General features: G+C 61.3%; 2 protein-coding genes across 6 annotated transcripts in view; one reads left to right on the forward strand and one right to left on the reverse strand.

Moving 5' to 3' along the window:
- Positions 1–709: 709 nt before the first annotated feature.
- On the reverse strand, positions 710–13,673 carry CHST13 (carbohydrate sulfotransferase 13). The gene is made up of 3 exons (XM_036868352.1): positions 13,564–13,673; positions 3,999–4,081; positions 710–2,236 (listed from the first exon to the last, which is right to left on the reverse strand). Exons 1-3 carry the CDS (start codon positions 13,658–13,660, stop codon positions 1,394–1,396), a joined length of 1,023 nt encoding a protein of 340 aa, XP_036724247.1. The 5' UTR covers positions 13,661–13,673; the 3' UTR covers positions 710–1,393.
- UROC1 (urocanate hydratase 1) overlaps positions 9,944–19,390 on the forward strand; it is a 41,893-nt gene continuing 32,446 nt past the window's right edge. Inside the window, exons 1-2 of one of the 5 annotated variants that reach the window (XM_036868349.1) lie at positions 9,944–10,040; positions 11,026–11,108. Coding sequence is in view for 2 of the 5 variants with exons in the window: in XM_036868347.1 (XP_036724242.1) it covers positions 17,970–18,095 (126 nt within the window). In the remaining 3 variants the exon portion in view is untranslated. Of the gene's footprint in view, positions 10,041–11,025; positions 11,109–12,149; positions 12,469–12,929; positions 13,095–17,904; positions 18,096–19,390 lie in introns of those variants that run through there. The other 4 variants (XM_036868351.1, XM_036868348.1, XM_036868347.1 and 1 more) reach the window with 4 other exon arrangements.

The following is a 19,390-nucleotide window of genomic DNA, read 5'->3' on the forward strand; positions in this document are numbered from 1 at the left end:
CTGGCACCAGCCAGAGAGCTCGGAGCAGGTAGATACCCCAAGGCAGGCGAGGGCAGGGCACAGAGGAGGGCTGTGTGGTGGGCTGTGGAGAGTGTGACACGGAGACACGGCGCGCGTGCACTGCTGCCCCACCTGAGGGAGTGTGTGCGCCTGTGATGAGTGCCAGACCACAGCAGGTGCTGCGGGCTGACAGCACGCAGTGTCAGGGCAGAGCAGGAGGGTGACTTGTAATTGTGATGCCCGTGGGGTGTGGCTTCTGGATGGAGGTAACTCAGCAAACAGGTCACATCACAGGCTGCATGGGCGCTGCGTGAGCTTGGAACAAAGCTGTGTGTCATCGGGGCATTGACGGCATGATGTAACACAGCGTGTGTAGCTTCTGAGGGGGGATCCTCATTGCCAAGCAGCCCAACACACACACACACACACACACCCCAGGGCAGGAGGCAGCCCGAAGCGCAGGGCTTGGCTGAGCTGGTTTGGCTTTAAGCCTCGACCCAGGCAGAGTAAAAGGATAGGTTTCCCCCAAGTGTCACTGTCGCCCCTTGAGCCAGAATGTAGCACCCTCCCCATGGTGTACCCCCTCCCTATCCCACTCCCCACATAACCTGGTACCTGTGGACTGCTGTGAAGGTGACCCAGGCTCAAGATGAGACAACCTCATGCCCCCAGAACAAATGGCAAAATGAGACACAGAAACTCTAAAATGTCAGAAAGTAACAAAACACATTTATTTCAAAAATATGAGCTCCCCAGCTCACCAAGGTCGTATAAAGTCTGCCACTACGTTGCAACCTGGGCTCTGTGGGCTCAGGAAGACCGAGCAGGACAGAGACCAAGGGTGGGGCCAGAACAGGGCCCTCGGGGAGCTCCGGGCTCAGGACGCCCCAGGTGGCCGGCAGCTCACGGTCGCCGCCTGAGCGGAGCTGGCGACAAGGCTGGGCCTGCCCTGGGCCTGGCCCGGGGAGGGGCGGCGGGCTTCTCTCCTAGTCCAGGGCCGTCCTCATCCGGGCAGGTGAGGTGGGGAGGGCCCCAGGATGGGCCACAGGCTGCGCCGAGCCAGCGTTCTAATCTTGCGCCACGGATAGGTTCCAGGACAGAGTGGACAAAAAACAGGCGCTCGCAACCTAGAAACCTACTGTCCCATCCTCAGCCACTCAGGGGTCCTGGGGAAGCACCCGCCGGCTGGGGCGCTTCGAGGAGGCAGGCGGCAGGCACCCAGGGGTCCAGCCCCCTCCGCGGGTAGGTGGGCTGCACGGGGGCTGCACCGGGGACGCGGTTGGCCCTGGTGGGCGGGCCGAGGGTGAGAGAGCGCGGGGGCGGTGGCTCTCGGGGCGGAGTCAGAGCCCCGCAGCATGCGCAGTCTCCGCGCCCCATCCCCCCGCCCTCAGGGCTAGCGCAGCCGCAGGTAGGAGGGGGCGGAGTAGTTGAAGAGCAGGAAGTCCATCCTGTAGAGGCCGTAGAGGCGCTGCTGGTAGAAGGGGCTGATGTCGCGGAAGAGGCGCGCGGCACGGTCGCGCCCGGCGGCCCGGGCCCTGGACGGCGGCTCGGGGAAGCGCAGGCCGGGCGCGCCCACCAGACTCAGCACGAAGGCCGCGTCCTCCGCCAGCGTCTCGAACTTGCCCACGACGTCGTAGCGCAGGCGGCACGGGTGGCAGAGCGCGTGGGCGCGCTCCCAGTGCTCATTGAAGGGCCCGTCGCGGCGCGTGCGCGGGTCCAGCAGGTAGGCCAGGAACTCGTCGAAGCGCACGTCGTGGCCGCGGACCAGCGCGTCGGGGCCCGGGCGCGGCCGCAGACGCCGCACGATGCCGGTGCCGAAGCGGCGCTGGAAGGTGGCGCCCCAGGGCCGCTGCAGCTTGTTGCGGTAGGCCGAGGCCAGGCGCTCGAAGGGCTCGCGCACAAACAGGAAGGCCAGGTAGGCGCGCAGGCGCCGGTTGACTTCGGCCGGACTGAAGTCGGCCAGCGAGGGCAGGCGGCCGGGCGCGTGCGCCTCGTGCGCGGGGATGGCGCGCGGGTCTCCCGGGCCGCGGCCGCTCAGCGCCAGCAGCACGCGCTTCCAGTTGGTGCAGGCCACCTTGGGCACGTAGCAGTAGAGCAGGCCGTGCGCGTCGTCCACCAGCACGTGCCGCAGGTCCTCCGGCTGCAGCAGGTGCTGCCGGCGCGTGTGGCGGCTGCAGGCGCGGCGCAGGAGGTCGCGCCGCTGCCGGTGCACCTCGGCCAGCGCGGAGCGCGGGCCCTGCGGGGACAGGACGGGGGTGGGTCAGGGCCACGCGGGAGACAGGGGGCCTGGATGGGGGGGAAGTGAATCGACCCGGCCTGAGGCGCGTGCAGGATGTGACTGATCGCGTGCACGGCACTCTGGACCCCGAGAGCCGGAGAACGGACATGAGGCGTCAGAGTCAGCCTGGTAAAGACGTCTGACGTCAGAGCGCTAAGCGCCGGGGCAAACTGAGTATTTTCTCACCGTTCCCTAAAGCCGGGGTGGGGTGTAAGACCAGTAGCTTACACAGTAGTAACGTCCGGAGGATGGGGATGAGCCCTGTGCCGCCGTACCAGGGGCTGCTGGTGTCTGAGCATCTTGAGACATAAGCAGTGAGTGTCCCGATGGCTTAAATTGGCCTCAGCTAGTTTTTCTGTTGCTTGCAGCCCTATGAATACCAAGACAGGCACTGCTTTCTCCATTTTACAGAAGAGAAAACAGCCTCAGAGGAAGTGGGTTGCCTGCAGCTGTCAAGGAGAGAAGCTGGGACTCCACCTCGGGCCCCTCAGGATTCAGAAGCCGGGGCTGTGCCCACCGGTTCGGGACGGAGTCCTACAGCCACAGCCCTCATCCCTGCCAGCCTGGCTGACCCTCAGCCAGGGTCTAGTCCTTACGAGCTCTGTGACCTTCTCAGGGTCCTTGGCCTCCCTGTGCCAAGGGACAGTGCCATAGGTAAACGGGGATGATGACGCCCCATCGTACAGGAGTGCCGTGAGGCCTGCGTGGGCTCCCGGAACTCGAGTGCCCGGTGCACGGTCAGCACTTGTCGGTCAGACCGTTTCTCTGCTGTTGTTTGTCCAGCTGCAGGACGCCTTGACACGTAACGGCCACTGGGCCCTCAGGCTGCGAGGGGGCCGAGCCAGCCCCACCTGCCCCTCGGAAGCCTGCTGAGAGGCTGGCCTGCCCTCCGCTCGCTGTGTGGCCCAGGGCAAGCCTGTCACCCTCGCTGAACCAAGGCCTCCCACCTGCACCCCAAGGGTGTGGGTGCCTTGGGCTCAGCCCTCAGGGCTTCGGTGAGCGGCCGCCTTCCCCAGCCCAGTGTGGTCCTCCTCCCCGGCTCCCTATTGCCCTTGCCCCGCTATGGCCCTCTGCCACCGCCAGCTACTCGGTGCCCCCATCGGCATCTCCACTGTCCCTCTGCAGGCCCCGTGTCCCTTTCTCAGAGGGGGTCTGCATCTACACTGTGCCCTCCCGCCAGAGCTCAGGGCAGCCTGGACCCAAGTCAGTGCAGGCTGGTGCGGGAAGCCATCAGATGCCACCCTCCCCCCGCGGGACCGTCAGCACCTCAAGGGCAGGGACCCAGGTGACCCGCAGGCGCTCGGTAGTGCTGAGTGTGCCTGCTGGGGTGTGTGTGAGCCAGACGTGTGCTCCCAGTGGGCACAGTGTGTGGTCCCTGCAGGTCCCCCCGTTGGTGAGGGGGCGCCCGCCTGTCTCCCTCTGTCACAGCAGGACTGAGATCGGGGGTCCCTTGGCTGCCGCCTGTTGCCGTGGGTGGCACACAGCCCTCTGGTCGTTCTGTCCGCCACGTGGAACAGTGCTGCAGAGGGCGTGGCCTCAGTCCACAGCTGGAGACCCCAGGTCTCTCAGCCTGCCCCACGATTTGCCCTGCCGCAGCCCAGCATTCCCTCCCGGACAGAGGCTGGCTGTGGCTGCAGCCCCACGGCAGCAGGTCCACGTGGGAGCTCGGGGTTTCCCGTGGCTGGAGGCGGAGGGAGGGACGGGGCGTCTGTCCACCTACCTGGTCCAGGTCGTAGAGCATCTGCAGGGGACTCCTCCTCTTGCCGCCAAGCCAGCTGGAGCCCACGGCCCTGTTTTCAAACGCTGGGGGAGTAAGGAGAGGGGCGTTCACTGCTGCACCAGACAGACTGGCCGTGTTCCTGGGGGCTTGGCCAACTCACCTCGGCACGTTGGATCCACCTCTGGGACTCAGTTTCCCACCTGTGTCCCGCCTGCCTCTGGGGGCACTGACAGGGCCCCTCGTCCACCAGGGCAGGGTGCTTGGTGTCACTCCTGCCCCCACGTCCTGCCCTCCCCAGTTGGAGGGGGCCGGGCAGGAGGGAACAAGAGGGAAGGTGGAAACCACCGCCCTCCGGGAGTGCCCTGACCACCCAACCTCTCCCACCTCCATCTGCCTTCATCTCACGCCCCACCTCTGCCAGCCACGTGCATGGAGCCCTGATGGTTAGGGCACAGCGGGCTGGCTGGGTCCAGCCTCCCCTGGCCCCGGGCACAGGCGGACAGAAAGGGCTAGGCAGCAGCGGACATGGCACAGCCAAGCTGCCGGCTCTCTGGTGGTGAGCAGGTGACCAGCTCAGGTGACCCGCTGGGGACACCTACAGTGGCCTGTACGTCCCCTGCTGGTGTGTGTGTCGCCTCACGGTAAACGCAGGTTTTGCTCTCGCCCAGACTGGCAGCCTCCAAGGGCAGGGGTGCTCTCTGTCTCATCGCTGCGTTCCTCAGTCTTCCCGGGACTACCAAAGACTCATGTTTTTCTTAAATATGATTATAGTTATTAATAAACTAATAAATTATAATGCAGTCTTTAAAAAATCACCCAAATTGGCAAGTCTTTGGCTAGACTGACCAAGAAAAAAAGAATGAAGACGCAAATTACTAAAACTGGGAATGAAAGAGGAGACATTAGTAGTGGACCTCACAGAAATAAGAAAGGGTTGAAGAATACAATATGAGCAACTGTACAATAGCAAATTTAACCTATGAAACTGACAAATTTCTAGAAAGACACAAATTTCTGAAATTGACTCAAGAAGAAATAGAAAATCTCGGCAGACATATAACAAGTAAAGAGATTGAATTAGTAATTTTTTAAAATTTCCACAAAGAAAAGCCCAGGATCAGATTGCTTCCCTGGTGAATTTTACCAAATATTTAAAGAAAAAGTAACACCAATCTCTACGAAACTCTTCAACAAACAAACGAACAAACAAAACAGAAGAGGAGAGGACACTTCTCAATTCGTCATATGAACCCAGTATTACCCTGATACCAAAACCAAAGACGTCACAAAAAAAGAAAACTATGTACCAGTATCTCTTGTGAATATAGATGCAAAATCTTCAAGGAAGTACTAGCTAACTAGATCCATCAACATGTAAAAAGGGTTATACACCATGACCGATTGAGATTTATTCCAGAAATGCAAGGTTGGTTCAACATAAAAATATCAATCAAGGTAATACACCATGTTAATAAAGAAAAAACCCCACATGATCATCAAGAGATGCAGAAAAAACACTGCACAAAATTCAGTACCGTTTCATGATGAAAACACTAGGAATCGAAGGGAACATCATCAAACTGATAAAGGCCATCTGGGAAAAACCCACAGCTAACATTTAATGGCCATAAAAAGGAGTGAAGCACTGACACCTGCTACCATGTGGATGCACCTTGTAACCTGACACTGAGTGAAAAAAGCGTCGCAGAAGGCCCTGCGCACATTGTTTGACTCCGTCTATATAAAACGTCCGGGACAGGCAAATCCATAGAGGCAGGAAGTAGATGAGTGGTTTCCAGGGGCTCTGGGTGGGATGGGGGGAGGGGGGGCACGCAGGCACTGGGAACATGGGGGGCAGGGCTAGTGGCTAACGTTTTGGGTTTGTACAGCTGTGACAGTGCACAGCTTTTGAATATGCTAAAAACCACTGTACACTTTAAAAACGTGAATTTTGTAGAATGAGAGTATTATCTCAATAAAAATAAATAATATTGAGCATAAAAAATAATATATACAAGAACATGTGTAAATCTGGTTTACAAATTTAAATATATTCCATGGCTACTGAGAAATTATTGAATTCATAATAATATGGAATATTCATAAGAGGAATATCTTTAAGAATTCAGGATCATATGAGAAAATAATATATTCATAAAAAGAACGAACGTTTCCATGATCCTTGGCTTTCAACCAAATGAACAGTCTTAAAATGCTGCCAGGATGCAAGACTTTTCCTTAAGACAAGTCTTTGGCAAACAAGCAAACCTGGAAAATCTGATGAACTGACCTGTTGGCCAGTTGACCACAAGCAGTGGTTCTCCAGCTTGAGCGTGCATGGGGCCTGCTGAACCACAGGTGGCCTGGCCCCATACCCAGAGGCTCTGGCCCTTGTAGGTGTGGAGCGGGGCCCGTGAGTCTGTGTTTCTGACAGTGTAGGCATGCTGTTACTGCTGGCCCGGCAGTGCACGTTGAGAACCGCTGATCTGGAGCAGTGTCTGGCGGAGGTGGTTGAATGAAGCAGTAAATGACAGCTGGACAGGCCGTGCCTCGGCCTCCAGAGCCCTCTGTGTGTACCTGAAGCCCGCTGTTCAGGCCACCTGCCAGGCCTCTGGCAGCCTCAGGGCCCCTCCCCACTCCAGTGTCCCCAGAACAAGGACCAAGCTCTCCTGTGACCAGGGCACGTGGAGGGGTGAGGCCCTCAGGGCCTGCCCAGGTCTTGGGGGTCATCGGTGGTCCCAAGACTTGAACCTCTGTTTCCTGGCTGCTGGCTGGCAGGGAGGCCCCAGGAGCTGCGGGCACCACACTAGCCCAGCACCACGCACAGCCCTGGGTTGGGGGGGTCCGCCTCACCACTTTGCCGATGGGAAAGTGGAGCCTCTGAGAGGGGAAGAGCTTCCCTCAGGGTCACGGCTGGGGATGGAGAAAAGGCTGGTGCCCACCGGGGGGCATGCAGAGGAGCAGACCTAGGCCACCTCCACCCCAGAGCCCCACGACTCGGAAGCACGCAGCCTTCCGGAAACACCAAGCGTTGTGTGGGGCCTCTCGTTTCCTGGCCAGACCACAGCCTGCAGGAAAGTAGGTCCCATCCCAGACCCCGGGAGCCAGTGGGTGGAAGGCGAGAGGCCCAGAATAGCCGAGGCCAGTGATTACAGGGCTGGGCCGCCTCCGCCCAGCTCCACGCCTGCCACTGCACAGAGCAGAAGAGCCGCGGTCCAGCAGGGTGGGCAGGGTGGCCGTGGAGGAGGGTCGAAGGGGAATGCGCTGGAGATCCCTGGGTCCAGCCTCGCCTCCGTGAAGCTGGATGCCTGGGCTCCGAGGGTAGGCGCTGTCCCCAGAGGGCCACACGGAAGCATCCTGCTACCCCCACTCCCGTCGCCAAGCCCCTCCACTAGCCCCCAGGTCCCAGGCCTCCCTGCCCAGGGCGCTGTGGAGCAGACAGGCCAGAGGGTTAGGTGGGCAGGCCCAGCCTCATGGCCAGGGAGGGGCCTGGGCCAGCCCAGAGCAGCCACAGGCAAAACCGCAGGCGGGTTCTCCTTTGGAAAAGGAAACAAAAATAGGTTATAGAGAGAGAGGGAGAGACAAGGGGGAGAGGGTGGCGGAAGGAGGTGGGAGGGACTGAGGGGTGACAGAGACAAAGGCAGCTACACAGGAGGACAGGGACAGAGGCTGGAGAAGGTGAAACAGACAACAGCAGGATGTTGGAAATAGCTCAAAGCAAACTAGCTGGGTGTGAAGGGGCGGGAAGCAGAGGGGGTGAGCTGCCCGCCATCTGGAGGCGCCCAGGGCCCATGCCCACGGGGTCCAGGCCGGGGAGCCATGCAGCCCCGGGCTCACGAGCAGGCCTGGGTCCCGGCCCAGTGGGCCAGCGTGAGGCCCAGCCTGACAGCCCAGTGCCTGCTGCACGTGGGCTGGAGTGTCCTGGGCAGCACAGGAGCCTGCAGGGAGGCCGGGGAGCCGGGCAGGAGGTCCTGGGTGGGCGAGAGCCTGGCACCGTGCCCCTGCTTTGTTCACTGACACGTGTACTCCTGGGGGTAGGAGCTATTGTTATCTCCACTTGACAGATGGGGAAACTGAGGCTCAAAGACGCAAAGAAAACTGCTGAGGCCTCACAGCAAGTAAGGGCGTTAAGCAGGCCTGACCCCAGGCCATGGCGTGAGTGCGTCCTTTACTGCCGTGCCCTACCCTGCCCTGCACACTACCCCACCCATCCTCACAGCACCGCAGGCCAGGGGGTGGCACGCCGCACAGGGAAACCAAAAACAGAAACCGACAAACGGTCCTTGGCCCGCTCACCCTGAGGACAGGCCCGGCGCAGCCGTACCTGGGCCACTTGAGGCTGCACCCGTGGGGGAAGCTGTGCTCGGTGACCCCTGCCCAGGGAGTAGAGGTTACGACGCGGCTTCCGGTTAATAAGTTCTAGCTGGGCCAGTGTCGCAAGAACAGATGGGCAGGAGCAGCGCTGCCTGGCCCATTGGGTCCCCTTGTGACCTGCAGGCTGGGGGCAGGGATGTTCCCTCCAGAGATCAAGCCCTTCACGAGAAAAAAAAGCAATCCTGCCGCTTTTTTTTTTTTTTTTTTTTTTTTAAAGTAGCCATCTCTCCACTTGCATTTAAGATTCAGACTCTACACTGAGCTGCACAATGCCCAGAACGGAACCCTGCTTGGTCAGATCACTCCCAGTACAGTTGCGTCCCCTCTGCCTGGGATAATCACAGGTTTTATTCCCACCACCGTGTGATGGAAAAGCCCACGTGGCTTCTCGCTGGTTGATGGCAAGTCCCAGTTCCTTCCAGGGCGTCTCCAGGCGCAGCCCCACCCTTCCCTGCTCACTCCCTCACTCAGCTCCAGCCACACTGCCCTCCTGCTGGTCAGTGGACACATGAGGTGCGTCCCCACCTCAGGAGAAACCTCTACACTTTAGGGTCAATACTTCTCATTCAGATCTCGACAGCTCAAATGTCCCACCACAGCCTCCCGTTAATTTATTCACAGCACTCATTACTGCTGAGATCATCTGACTTGTGTGGGCTGATGTCTGGCTGCCCCTCTGGAAGGTCAGCTCTGCAAGGAGGGCACTGTCCTGTTTTCTTATAATCCTTGTACCTCAGCTAGTGTCTGCGAGTATTTATTTAAAGACTGATGGCCCTTCCTGGCCGTGGGGCGATCACCCCAATTCCTAGCCTGCCATTCAAGGCCACTCACCAACCTACAGTACCTTCCTGGCCTCCACTTCACTGCTCCATCTCATGAACCCTTGAGGGAGCAGCACATCCCTTAGCACACCAGGCCATTTCACTCCTCCATGCTTTTCTGTGCCACTCCCTCTGCCTGCAATTCTCTATCGTTGTTTTGCACCTGGTAAACTCCTTTGCAGCCTTCAAAGCCCAACCCAAATACACCTGCCCTGTACAGCAGAAAGCATAAGGGTTAGGATTTAGACGTGGATTTAAATCCTGGCACCCATACTTCCTACTTGGGAGGCCTTGAGCAAGTCACTTCGTTTCTACTGATCTTAGCGTCTTCCTCTGCAAAATGAGACGACCAGTCCCTACTCTGGAGCCTTCTGTTTTGACAGCTGACTTTTACTCTCTGGTGGCCTGGAAGGTGCCTTAGAGCTCTGAACCCTCCGGCAATTCGGGAGAGTGGGCAGCAGTGTGGTGAGCATCTACTGATTGGGCTCCCAGCAGCCACACCCCCTCCTTTTGGTCACCCACCTGATTTCCCTCCAGACACAAACCTGCTTGTTCCCTCCAGGTGGTTCTGATAGGCTCCTCACTCCCGTAGCGGCTGGGTTGGGCATGTGACCAGGTCTGGCCAATCAGAGCATTCCATCCCTTTCTGCCACAGCGATTGGCTCAGAGGTGGGCACCATGTGATCCAATCCAGGCCAATGAGATGCTTCCTTGGGACCCTGGCTGAAACTACCGGAGAAGGCGCTGCCCGCTGGCTGGGGAGCGGGGAGTGAGGCCACCACAGAGAAAAGCCAGACCTAGAGATGCAGACGTGGTTCGAGCCCCTGATGGCAGAGCATCTGGCCCAGTGAGTCTGAGACACGGCCCTCTGGGGGCACCCCGTCTCTGACCCGTCACCTGCTGTGATTCTAGGGCCAGGACAGGAAGGAGTCGGGGGTCCAGTCGGGCACTGGGGCGCCACGGAGCAGGCGTTGAGAGACCTTGCGGGCTGGGGCCTGCGGGGCTCCGGGGGAGGCAGCGGATACAGGGCAGCCGGGGGCAAGCCCGGACGCCTGCACTGAGGGGCTGCTGCTGAGGCCTCAGGGGCCCTGTCCTCACTGACCCCCACCCCCAGCCCTGGCACCTTGGCTCACCAGGAGTCACTGGGCATTTCTGCATTTATTCTGCGTGGGACCAAATCCTGGTGTCTCATTAGAAACGGTGGCTGCCTACAGGGCCCTACACTGCACGACTGCAGGGGCTCCGAGGCCATCGTGGACCGTTGTTCCCTCGGCCTGGGTCCCCAGGTGCTGCTGTGCCCGAGAAGGCAGCGGACGGACAGCGGGGACAGAGCCGGCGTCCCCACCCGAGCCTCCTGGGTCCTTCCCCCTGGAGCCCCTCCAGGAAGGCTGTTGGAGGGGCTCGGACCTCGGACAGGAAGCGGGGCCCTAAGGGATGGGCTGTGCCCCGGAAGACGGGGAGGGCAGCAGTCCAGCCCAGAAGGGAGGGGCGGGCCCCCTGGGAACAAGCCCCACCCACCCAGGGTCCCCTGGAGGTGGGCAGAAGCCCAGCCTGGCTCTGAGAAAAACACCCCTGATTGCCAACCTCAGGAAAGATGCTCAACCCTGTGAACCCGGAAGGGGATGGAGGTCAGGACGGGGTGGGGTAGGGTGGGCCCCAGCACCTCCCAGCAAGGCCCCTGTGGACCAGCAGGGGTGGGGAGCTAAAGTAGCAGCATCACGGCTCTCCCTGGGTGTGCCTCTGGGGACAGAGGGTACAGACTGCAGATCTGGGGTTTTGATGTTAAAACAGAAACTCTGGGAGGGCAGGTCATCAGTAAGTTCTGTCCCCAGCCCAGACTGACGCTGGCACAAAGAGGCACCCAGCGAATACGTGGTCAAGGGCATCACACAGAAGCAGTCAGTCACCCCACCAGGTAAGCCACAGGGGAAGCCAAGGGTGGGCGGGCAGGGGGGACAGTGGGCCTGTCAGTGGGGCCGGGGCGAGGGTAGGGCGCTGAGGGCAGCAGTGCCCCAGGCAGCTGTCCCACCTCCTCTGGCATCTTCCTCGTCCCCAGGACCCTGGCCACTAGGTCAGCATTGGCCTGACGGGCACCAGTTGGGCTGCTCCAGACCTCCCCACTAGAAAAGGGGCAGCGGAGCCCGCTTCAGGGGTCTCCTGCCCACCTTGTGGCAACTTCTGCCGCTTTGGAGACTCACCTGCCTGGAGGAAGGGGCTGCAGTCCCTCCTGGGCCCTGGAGCCCTATCCCCCCACCACGAGCCACACGCTCCACCCCCTTCCAGCTCGGGCCACGCTGCCAGGACACACTCGGAGATGCCGCAGGCCCTGTTGAAGCCATTTCCAGAGGCCCTGGACAGAGAGCCTGCCCTTTCTGCCCCGCTGTCTCTGCCCCCTCTGCCGGGCCTGCAGGCCCACCATTAGCACAGCCTCACTGGCTCCTGGGGTCAGGTGCTTCAGCTCAGGGCTTGGGGGCAGAGGAGCCAGCAGGGTAGGTTGGCTTGATTAACCCTTGCTTGTCCAGGTCACGCTCAAAGCTCTGATGGCTGGCAGCAGGCCATGGGGAAAGGTCTGAGAGTCCAGAAGGAACAGAGAGGGGCTCTGGGAAGCAGAAGAAAGGCCCCTCCCCACCTGGGGGCGCTGGAAGCAGGGTTCCAGAAGGGTCTGCCAGGCCAGACGCAGTGAGGCCACCCTGCTGCGGGAGAGGGTCATGGCCAAGGGTATTCATGAGGCAGGTTCGGCTCAGGTGGGGAACGGCCTGAGCAAAGGCTAGGAAGGGGGCATGGGAGGCACCCTCCTAATCTACAGGAGAGGGAGGAGGTCAGAAGGAACAAAGTGCAGGTTCTCTCTCCCCCCACACCTAAGCCTGAGCCCTGGGGGCCAGGAACCACTGTGCCCTGCCCGGCCCTAGGTGCTGGTAAACATTTGTTCAAGAAAGAGTGGGTGGCCAGTGTCATGACCGCAGATACTAGGACTACAGCCCACACAGTGCCGGGGGACGCTCGGCTCAGCTAGGACATGGGAGCCCCCTCCCCAGGAGCCAGGAGCACCACCCCCATGGCCACCCAGACCTCAGAACTGGTCGGGGGACAGAAAGACTGACTGCGGCTCCCTCCCGTGGGCCTGGGGAGGCGGCGAGGTCTGGGAAGCTGTGTCCAGACATGGCGGGGACGGTGTGAACGGCAGGGTGACTGGGCAGAGCCCTGGTGAGCACCGAGGAGCCTCCCAAGCCCAGCTCACCTGGACTGCAGCCCAGAGGCAGGCACAGAGGTTTGAGGTGAGCAGGAGAAGGAAGCCCCTCACCCCAGGATGCGGGGGGCACCACGCCACCCATGTGACATCCGGCTTGATGAAGAGGCTGGGAGCCAGGCACTTTGCTCCCATTTAACTCCACTTCCCCAGAGACCCTGTAAGGAAGAACTCGAGCAGCCCATTTTATAGATGGCAGTACTGAGGCCCTGGGCAGGGGGGCAGGGATAGGTCACCCAGACCCAGCCAGGTGGGTACGTGCTGACCCCAAAGTCTCCTCAGCCTCATCTCTTGAGCCACCCTGACCCCACACTCCCATGGTCCCCTCCCACCTGCGGACACGGTTACTTCCTCCCTGGACCCCCTCTGCAAGGCTCCAAAGGCGTGATTCCAAGGATTCTTGCAGAGCCCACAGGGGGTGGGGGAGGAGATACAGATTCCCCCAACACACACTCTCACATTCACTCACACTCACACCAGGAAAAGGCAAACAGAGCAGAGGTCAGAACAGGCCTCTGGGCACCTCCAGCCCCAGGCCGCCCACGGGCCCCTCGGCCTCTCCCGTGAGTGAAGACTCAACATATGCCCGGCTCGGAGCTGGAAATCCGCACGGCGGTCACGACTGGCTGCCTGTTTCCCCCACCGGACCATGAGGTGGGTACTCAGGACCCTAGTCCTTCCCGGTGCGAACTTCAGCCGGAGCAGGGGCGCCAGGGCGCAGCGCGGTGCGCGGAGGGGCCACCTCCGGACCCGGAGGGTCAAGCCCGCCACCCTTGCGCGGCCGCGGACCCGGAGGGGTTTCCGGGCGCTAAGCGGGGTGAGCGCGAGGCAAAGGAGGCAAACTTCCCGGGTGAGCCTAATGCCTTCCGCCGCCCACCACTCACCTGGTCCCTGGGCACAGGCTGGGAGGCCCGGACTGTCACCTCTCACCTCTCCGGGCCTTGGGAGACCAACTCCCGAGGGAACAAGACCCTTGCGGGGAGCCGGGACAAGGGCGGGGCGTTTAGAGCCTTTCTGAGCCCACCCGCCCCAGTCCCCCAGCCCGGGAGGAAACCGTAGGTGCCCCCAGCCGGTCGGGGGACCGGCCGCTGGTGGGGCGGCCCTGGGGCCGGCGGGCACTCACCCGGGCGCAGGGCGCGGGGCGCGGCGCCCAGGAGCAGGAGCGCGGCGCCCAGACACGCGGCCACCAGCGCGCGCCGCCGGCAGCAGCGCCTCCCCATGCTTGCCCGGCGCGCGCCGCTGTCCGCGGGGTCCGGCCCGGCCCGCACCCGAAGCCGGCCCCCCGCCCCGCCCCTGGACCCGCCCACGGACGAGTCCTCGGACCAGCACCTGAAACCCGCCCCAGGGCAACTCGCCCCCGGCCCTCCCGCTGGCCCGCCGACGGACGAGTCCTCGGACCCGGACCCGCACCGGGAACCAGACCCGAAACCCTACCCCAACCCACCCCTGGGCCGCCCAGGGGCTGGTCCTCGCTCCTGGATCCGGACTTGGGACCCTCCCGGCGGCGCGCACCACTGCCCTCGGCGCGGGGGCAGGGGCGAGGGCTCTGCTCGCCAGGGGCGGGGTTGGGGGGCGAGGCGGCGACTGCTGGGGATCAGGCAGGTGGGCGAGGCGGGTCGGCGGGCCAGTCTGCCCGTCCCCCACCGAGTCCAGCGGGGCAGCCGAGCAGTGGTCCAGGGCGCGAAGGGTGGAGACTGGGTGGAGGGAGCCCTGTCGCCGGCGCGGCTCCGTCCTCTTCCGCTCGTCGGGGGCGCCATCCTCTACCCGACGCCGAGAAGCCTTGTCACATTGGCGGATGAGCGGGTCGGGGGAGCACGGTGTCCCCTTGCCGTTTTGCTGCGTTACGTACCAGGGGTCCAGGGGCTGGCTTGGGGGACCAGCCGCCTATACATGACTCCCCCGGAACCCCCCTTCCCGGAATCAGGCCCAAGGGTGCCTCTTTCTCCTCCCAAGCCCACCCTGTAGCCTTGTTTTACACGGGGGTCTCCAGGTCCTGCTTGGATCCCCGCGCCTGCAGGCCGCAGCCGGTGGAGAGGGGGGCGGGATGGGGGGCTGAGGTGGGGAGTCCCACTTCACGCCTCCGGGCATCAGGACTGTTGTGCCTCACCTGGTCCCCCACAGCTGCTCCAGACCCCAGGGGAGCACTTAGAACTCGCTGAGGACTCCTGAGTGCAGGGGAATGACAGTGAATCCCTGGGGGCTGGGAGACCCGGCCTGAACCCAGGGTCTTGATGCCTAGAAATCAGGCCAGCAGGGCACCCACGGGGGCAGCTGGTGCTGTGTGTGCTGGCGTGTGTGCTTGAGCCAACACTGAGCAGTGTGAGTGTGTGGGAAAGGCTGCGTTTCTGAACTGCTTTTGAAGAATCTGGTGATTCCAACCCTGGTGGTGCCACTTACGTGCTGTGTGAGATCAAGAAAGTGGCCTAACCTCTCTGTGCCCCAGTTCCCTTTGCAGTGGGGTAGTACTAGGACACACCTCATCGTGTTGTGGGAACTAAATGAGACAGAGGAGATGTTTGTCATGGCGTCTGGCACTCAATGAATGCCATCTAAGTACTTTATGTTGCTGATTATTTTATTTTTACAGTTACTGTCTGTTTCTGGCAGGTGACTCTGGTTTCTGTTAAGGTGCTGATAGAAAAATTCCTTCCCGTTATGTGTAAGTTTTAAAGGTCTATTTAAAGGAGAATATTAAATAAATAATAGTTCTGCTGTCTTAAAGATATGGCTCCAAATGCTATGATAGGTCTGAAATGGCAGAGGGGCAGGAAACAGTTCCCAGACAAACCAGAAGCTCCTTATTATGACTTTCCAGACAACCGGGACAGAGAGCCTTGGGGAGCATCCAGTTCACGCCCAGAATGGCCTGCAGGCAGGGCTGCTGCTGCTCTGGGCCCAGGACCTGGATTCCCGGTTATCTACACCCCCAGCCGGCCCCCAATCTCCCCTACACCTGCATTGGGACCAGCGTTCTCTGTAGGGTCCCAGCCCCTGGCGTCCTTAGGAAGGAGTCTCGGTCCCTGTGCTGCCACCTGGTGGCCAAAGTTGAGGACAGCATCTCAGCCCATTCCCATCCAGGAAAGTGCCTGGAGACCCCTGGGGGCCCAGTGCTGGGTCCTGGGGTGGGAGGGTGAGCATGCCTCGCCCAGGGCCTTGGCAGCTCCCCTGAAAAGACGCCAGCTGCGGCCTCTGCCCTCTCACGGGAGTTCGCATGCATTCAATCCCTCGTTGAACAGGCACTGGGTACCCACCGGGTGCTGAGGCCCTAGGGGAGGACAGGACCGGGCGCTTTCTGCCCTCGTGGGTTACAGTATGGATGGCGGAGGGCATAGGAAAAGGAGCGAACATGTGCGATCACGGCAGGTGGTAAACGTGCTATGAAGAAAATAAGGGTAGGCAGAGGGAGGTGTGCAGGGCCAGCCTCGGGAGGTGCCAGCAGCAGAGGTGATTAGGTGGCGAGCTGCAGAAGGAACAGCCCTTGCGGAGGCCCTGAGGCGCCCTGCTAGTAGCTGTTGCTAAGTAACAAACTGCCCTAAAATTTAGGCGTTAAACATTTCAATTTCGCTCACAATTTAGTGGGTGAGGAATTGGGGAAGGGGCTCAATTGGGTGCTTCTCACCGGGGATCTCATGCTACTGCGTCAGACGGCAGCTGGGACTGGTCGTCCGGAGGCTGGCCCAGGCTGGCCGACCCGAGGCTCCGTCACGGCTGGGCAGACACCGCAGCGCTCTCACTCCTCACGCCCCAGGTGGGGTCTGGCTCCGGGCGTTGCTCCCACGGAGCCTCAGGCTGCCTCCTGTTGGTTCCCCGGGCACCACTAGGGGTGCCCCAGCCTCACTCAGAGAAGCACCCAAGCAAGGATTTGCCGGCTTGTTTAAAACCACCATGGGCGTAAAGATGCACATGCTCCTTGAACGGGAAGCAGCAAGGGGGCTCTGAGGTGGCCAAGGCGGATGGGAGAAGTGGGAGAGGCAGATAGGGCGTCCACGTCCCCAGCCCGTCGTGGGCCACCGTGTGGGCTGTTCTAACTGCCCCGCTGCCGACGGACTACGGGGAGGGGGGAGGGGGGAGGGGGGTGGGGAGGGAGGGAGGCTGGGCCGACTCTGGGAGAGGTGAGGGGTGTGGACCAGGGTGCGGTGGCCTCAGGGCCCCGGCTATACTCAGAGAAGGCACCCAGGGCGGCAGGGTGGCTGGAGGGGAAGGAGGGGAAGCAGGGACTAAGTTGATGGTCCAAGGGACAGAGGTCCTGCCGGGCTCGAGAAGGCCTGATGGGCCTGCTGGTGACACGGCAGAGATTGGGGCCCAGTGTGGCCTGGGTGGTAGTACCAGGCGGGCAGGGCTGGGCTTTCGGTGCTGGTCGCCGGGTGCTAGGAAGAGAGGCTGGCCAGGACAGGAGTAGCCGCTGGGAGTGACGGGAGGGGAGACTTAAGGCAGGCAGTCGACGCTGAAGAGGACAGGCCACGGCCAGCACCAGGAGCCCGAGGCCTGAGGCCCAGGGAGGCACATGCTGAGGGCCTGCCTGCCTTTCTTTACTCCTTGTTAGTTTTACATTTTGTTTATTTGGTTTGTCCACGGAGCAAAATTCAAAAACTCCACAGTTCTCTTGAATTGAGGTGAAATTCAGATACCATAAAATTACTCATTGAAAAGTGTACAATTTAGTGGCATTCAGTGCCCTGGCAATGTGGAAAGCACCAGTCTTACAGGGAAGGGTCTCCTTTCCTCCTGTTCTCTCCCAGTTCCTTGTGGATCCTTCAGAGACAGTTCACGCCCACGTGTATACGTTTTCTTTGCTTTCTGTGCTACTACATTGCTCTGTTCCTTGCTTCTTTGATAGTGGCAACAATTAGAAAAGTAACATCTTATCCGGTGCTGATTCTGTGCAGGCGCTGTTCTAAGACCTTCACGTGTATTACCTCGTTTAATACTCAGACAGATCCCATGAGGTAGCTACTGTTATTGCTTTCATTTTACAGACCAGGAAACTGAGGCACAGAGAGGCCCGCACCTCGGGGGGGCTGAGGAGGGTGCAGCTGCCGCTGGCCGGCCTCCCGCCACCCGTCACCCAGGGGGCAGGGAGGAGGGACACGAGGGGCACCACACCCTGTGCGGGGTCAGTGTCGCGGGCCCCCATCATCAAGACACAAACCCCACGTCGCCTGCCTGGTGTCACTCCCCCACGAGACACACACCCGGACACGAGAGCGCTCCCCATGCTGTGTCCTAGAAAACACGCCCCTCAGGGCCAGCACCCCCTAAAAGGACAAACGGACCCTCACCCAGGCGTCCCTGGCGTGGAGCCCGCCTCTCCCAGGACACCGCCCCCAGGTCAACACTGCGGGCCGCCAGCCTGGGGGCCGTGACCCTACGACCTACGACCTACGCACGGCTCCTTCCGGAGGCCCGGGGCCAATGAGGGGCTGGAGGAGGTGGGCCTGGAGCCAGAGGACCCCGCCCAGCTGGACCTCGGCTGCCCAGTCTCTCCGCGGCCCCCGCACGGAGTGGGCCTCCGCCTCGCCTCTGCCAGACATGTCCAGCCTCCAGGCGCTGTGCTCCGGCCTGCCCTTGCGGCCCCTCCCAGAGAACCGTGGACGCTGGGCCGGGGTGCCCCACGCGCCGGTCAGGACCCCCGGCCTCAGCCCCGCTGAGGAGCAGGTAAGAGGCTGGGCCCCCTCCTGCAGGGCCGTTTGCCCTCTGGGTGGTCCGGCTGGGCAGTGCCCACGTCCTGCTCTGAGCTGTGTGTGCCAGACTCCTTCACACCCAACATCCCTCGTTCTTTGCCCAGCGGCCGCCCTGGGGTGCAGGACTCCGGCCCCCATTTACTGATGGGGAGGGACCCTGGGGCTCACGATCACCCAGCCAGGAAGCGGGGGCCTGTGGCCACCTCCAGCCCGGGAAGGCGAAGTGAGCGTAGGAGCCGGACTGCACGTCCTGCCCCAGCTTCCGGAGCCTGAGCCACCAGGTGCCCCGCTCCTGGCCACAACACACAGGTGTGCGCAGGCGGCCGCAATGAGGCAGAGAAAGAGCTTTCTCCTGTTTTCCTCTCCTGTTTTCCTTTACTGAGGATGGCTTGACAACTTCAGGAACCGTGGGGGAAAGTAGCAAATGCAAGTGAGCGCAGAGATGTAAAGAGGGATCCCGCCACCCAGACAGGCTGCCGCCCTCCCGGGGCGGCCATGGCAGGGGGGGCACAGGGCGTGCAAACTGGAGGGGCTGGCGGGCGGATCAGGCGGACTTTAGAGTTTCCACCCTGGTCACCTTCCTGCTGGGCGCCAATGCCTCGACCTTTGGCGTGGGGATGGTCCTGGGGGACAAGGAGAAATAGGCGTATTGATCTGTGCCCCACCCCCTTCCTGCTGCTGTTTGGTCTTTGACCCGGGTTCCTGACACTGAGCTCCTAGATCTGCTGGAATTCCCTGGGCGGTAGGAGGCCACTCCGGCGGCTCCTGGTCGGGGCTGGTCACCAGAGAGACCAAGCCGTGGTTGCACGTTGGAACTTTCAACGTGAGGGGCCGGGAATGGAGTTAATGATCCACCATGCCTACGCCTCCCGAATCCCCCAGCTACAGGGTTGGCAGCGGCTGGGTTTGTGAACACGTGGAGGTGCCAGGGGGCGCCTGCCCCTTCCCCCACCCCCGCCGAGGGTTGCTGCTCACCTGTACCCTCCATCACATCCTTTGTCAGATAATAAACCAGCGAACGTGTTCCCCTGAGTTCTGTGAGCCCTTCTGGCGAATTATTAAACCTGAGGAGGGGCGTGGGCTCCCCATTTCTAGCTGGTTGGCCAGGAGCACAGACGACAACGGGGCGTGTAATTGGCACCTGAAGTGGGGCCGTCTCGTGGGGCTGAGCCCTTAGCCTGCGGGTGGGCTCTGGGCGGACTGCGGTCCACAGTGTCCCGGCTGGACTGAAGTGTAGGAGGCCAGCCGGCTGGGAGGAGCGGTGGGTGT

The sequence above is a fragment of the Balaenoptera musculus genome, chromosome 11 (genome assembly GCF_009873245.2).
Source record: "Balaenoptera musculus isolate JJ_BM4_2016_0621 chromosome 11, mBalMus1.pri.v3, whole genome shotgun sequence".
In the NCBI taxonomy this organism is placed as follows: domain Eukaryota; kingdom Metazoa; phylum Chordata; class Mammalia; order Artiodactyla; family Balaenopteridae; genus Balaenoptera; species Balaenoptera musculus.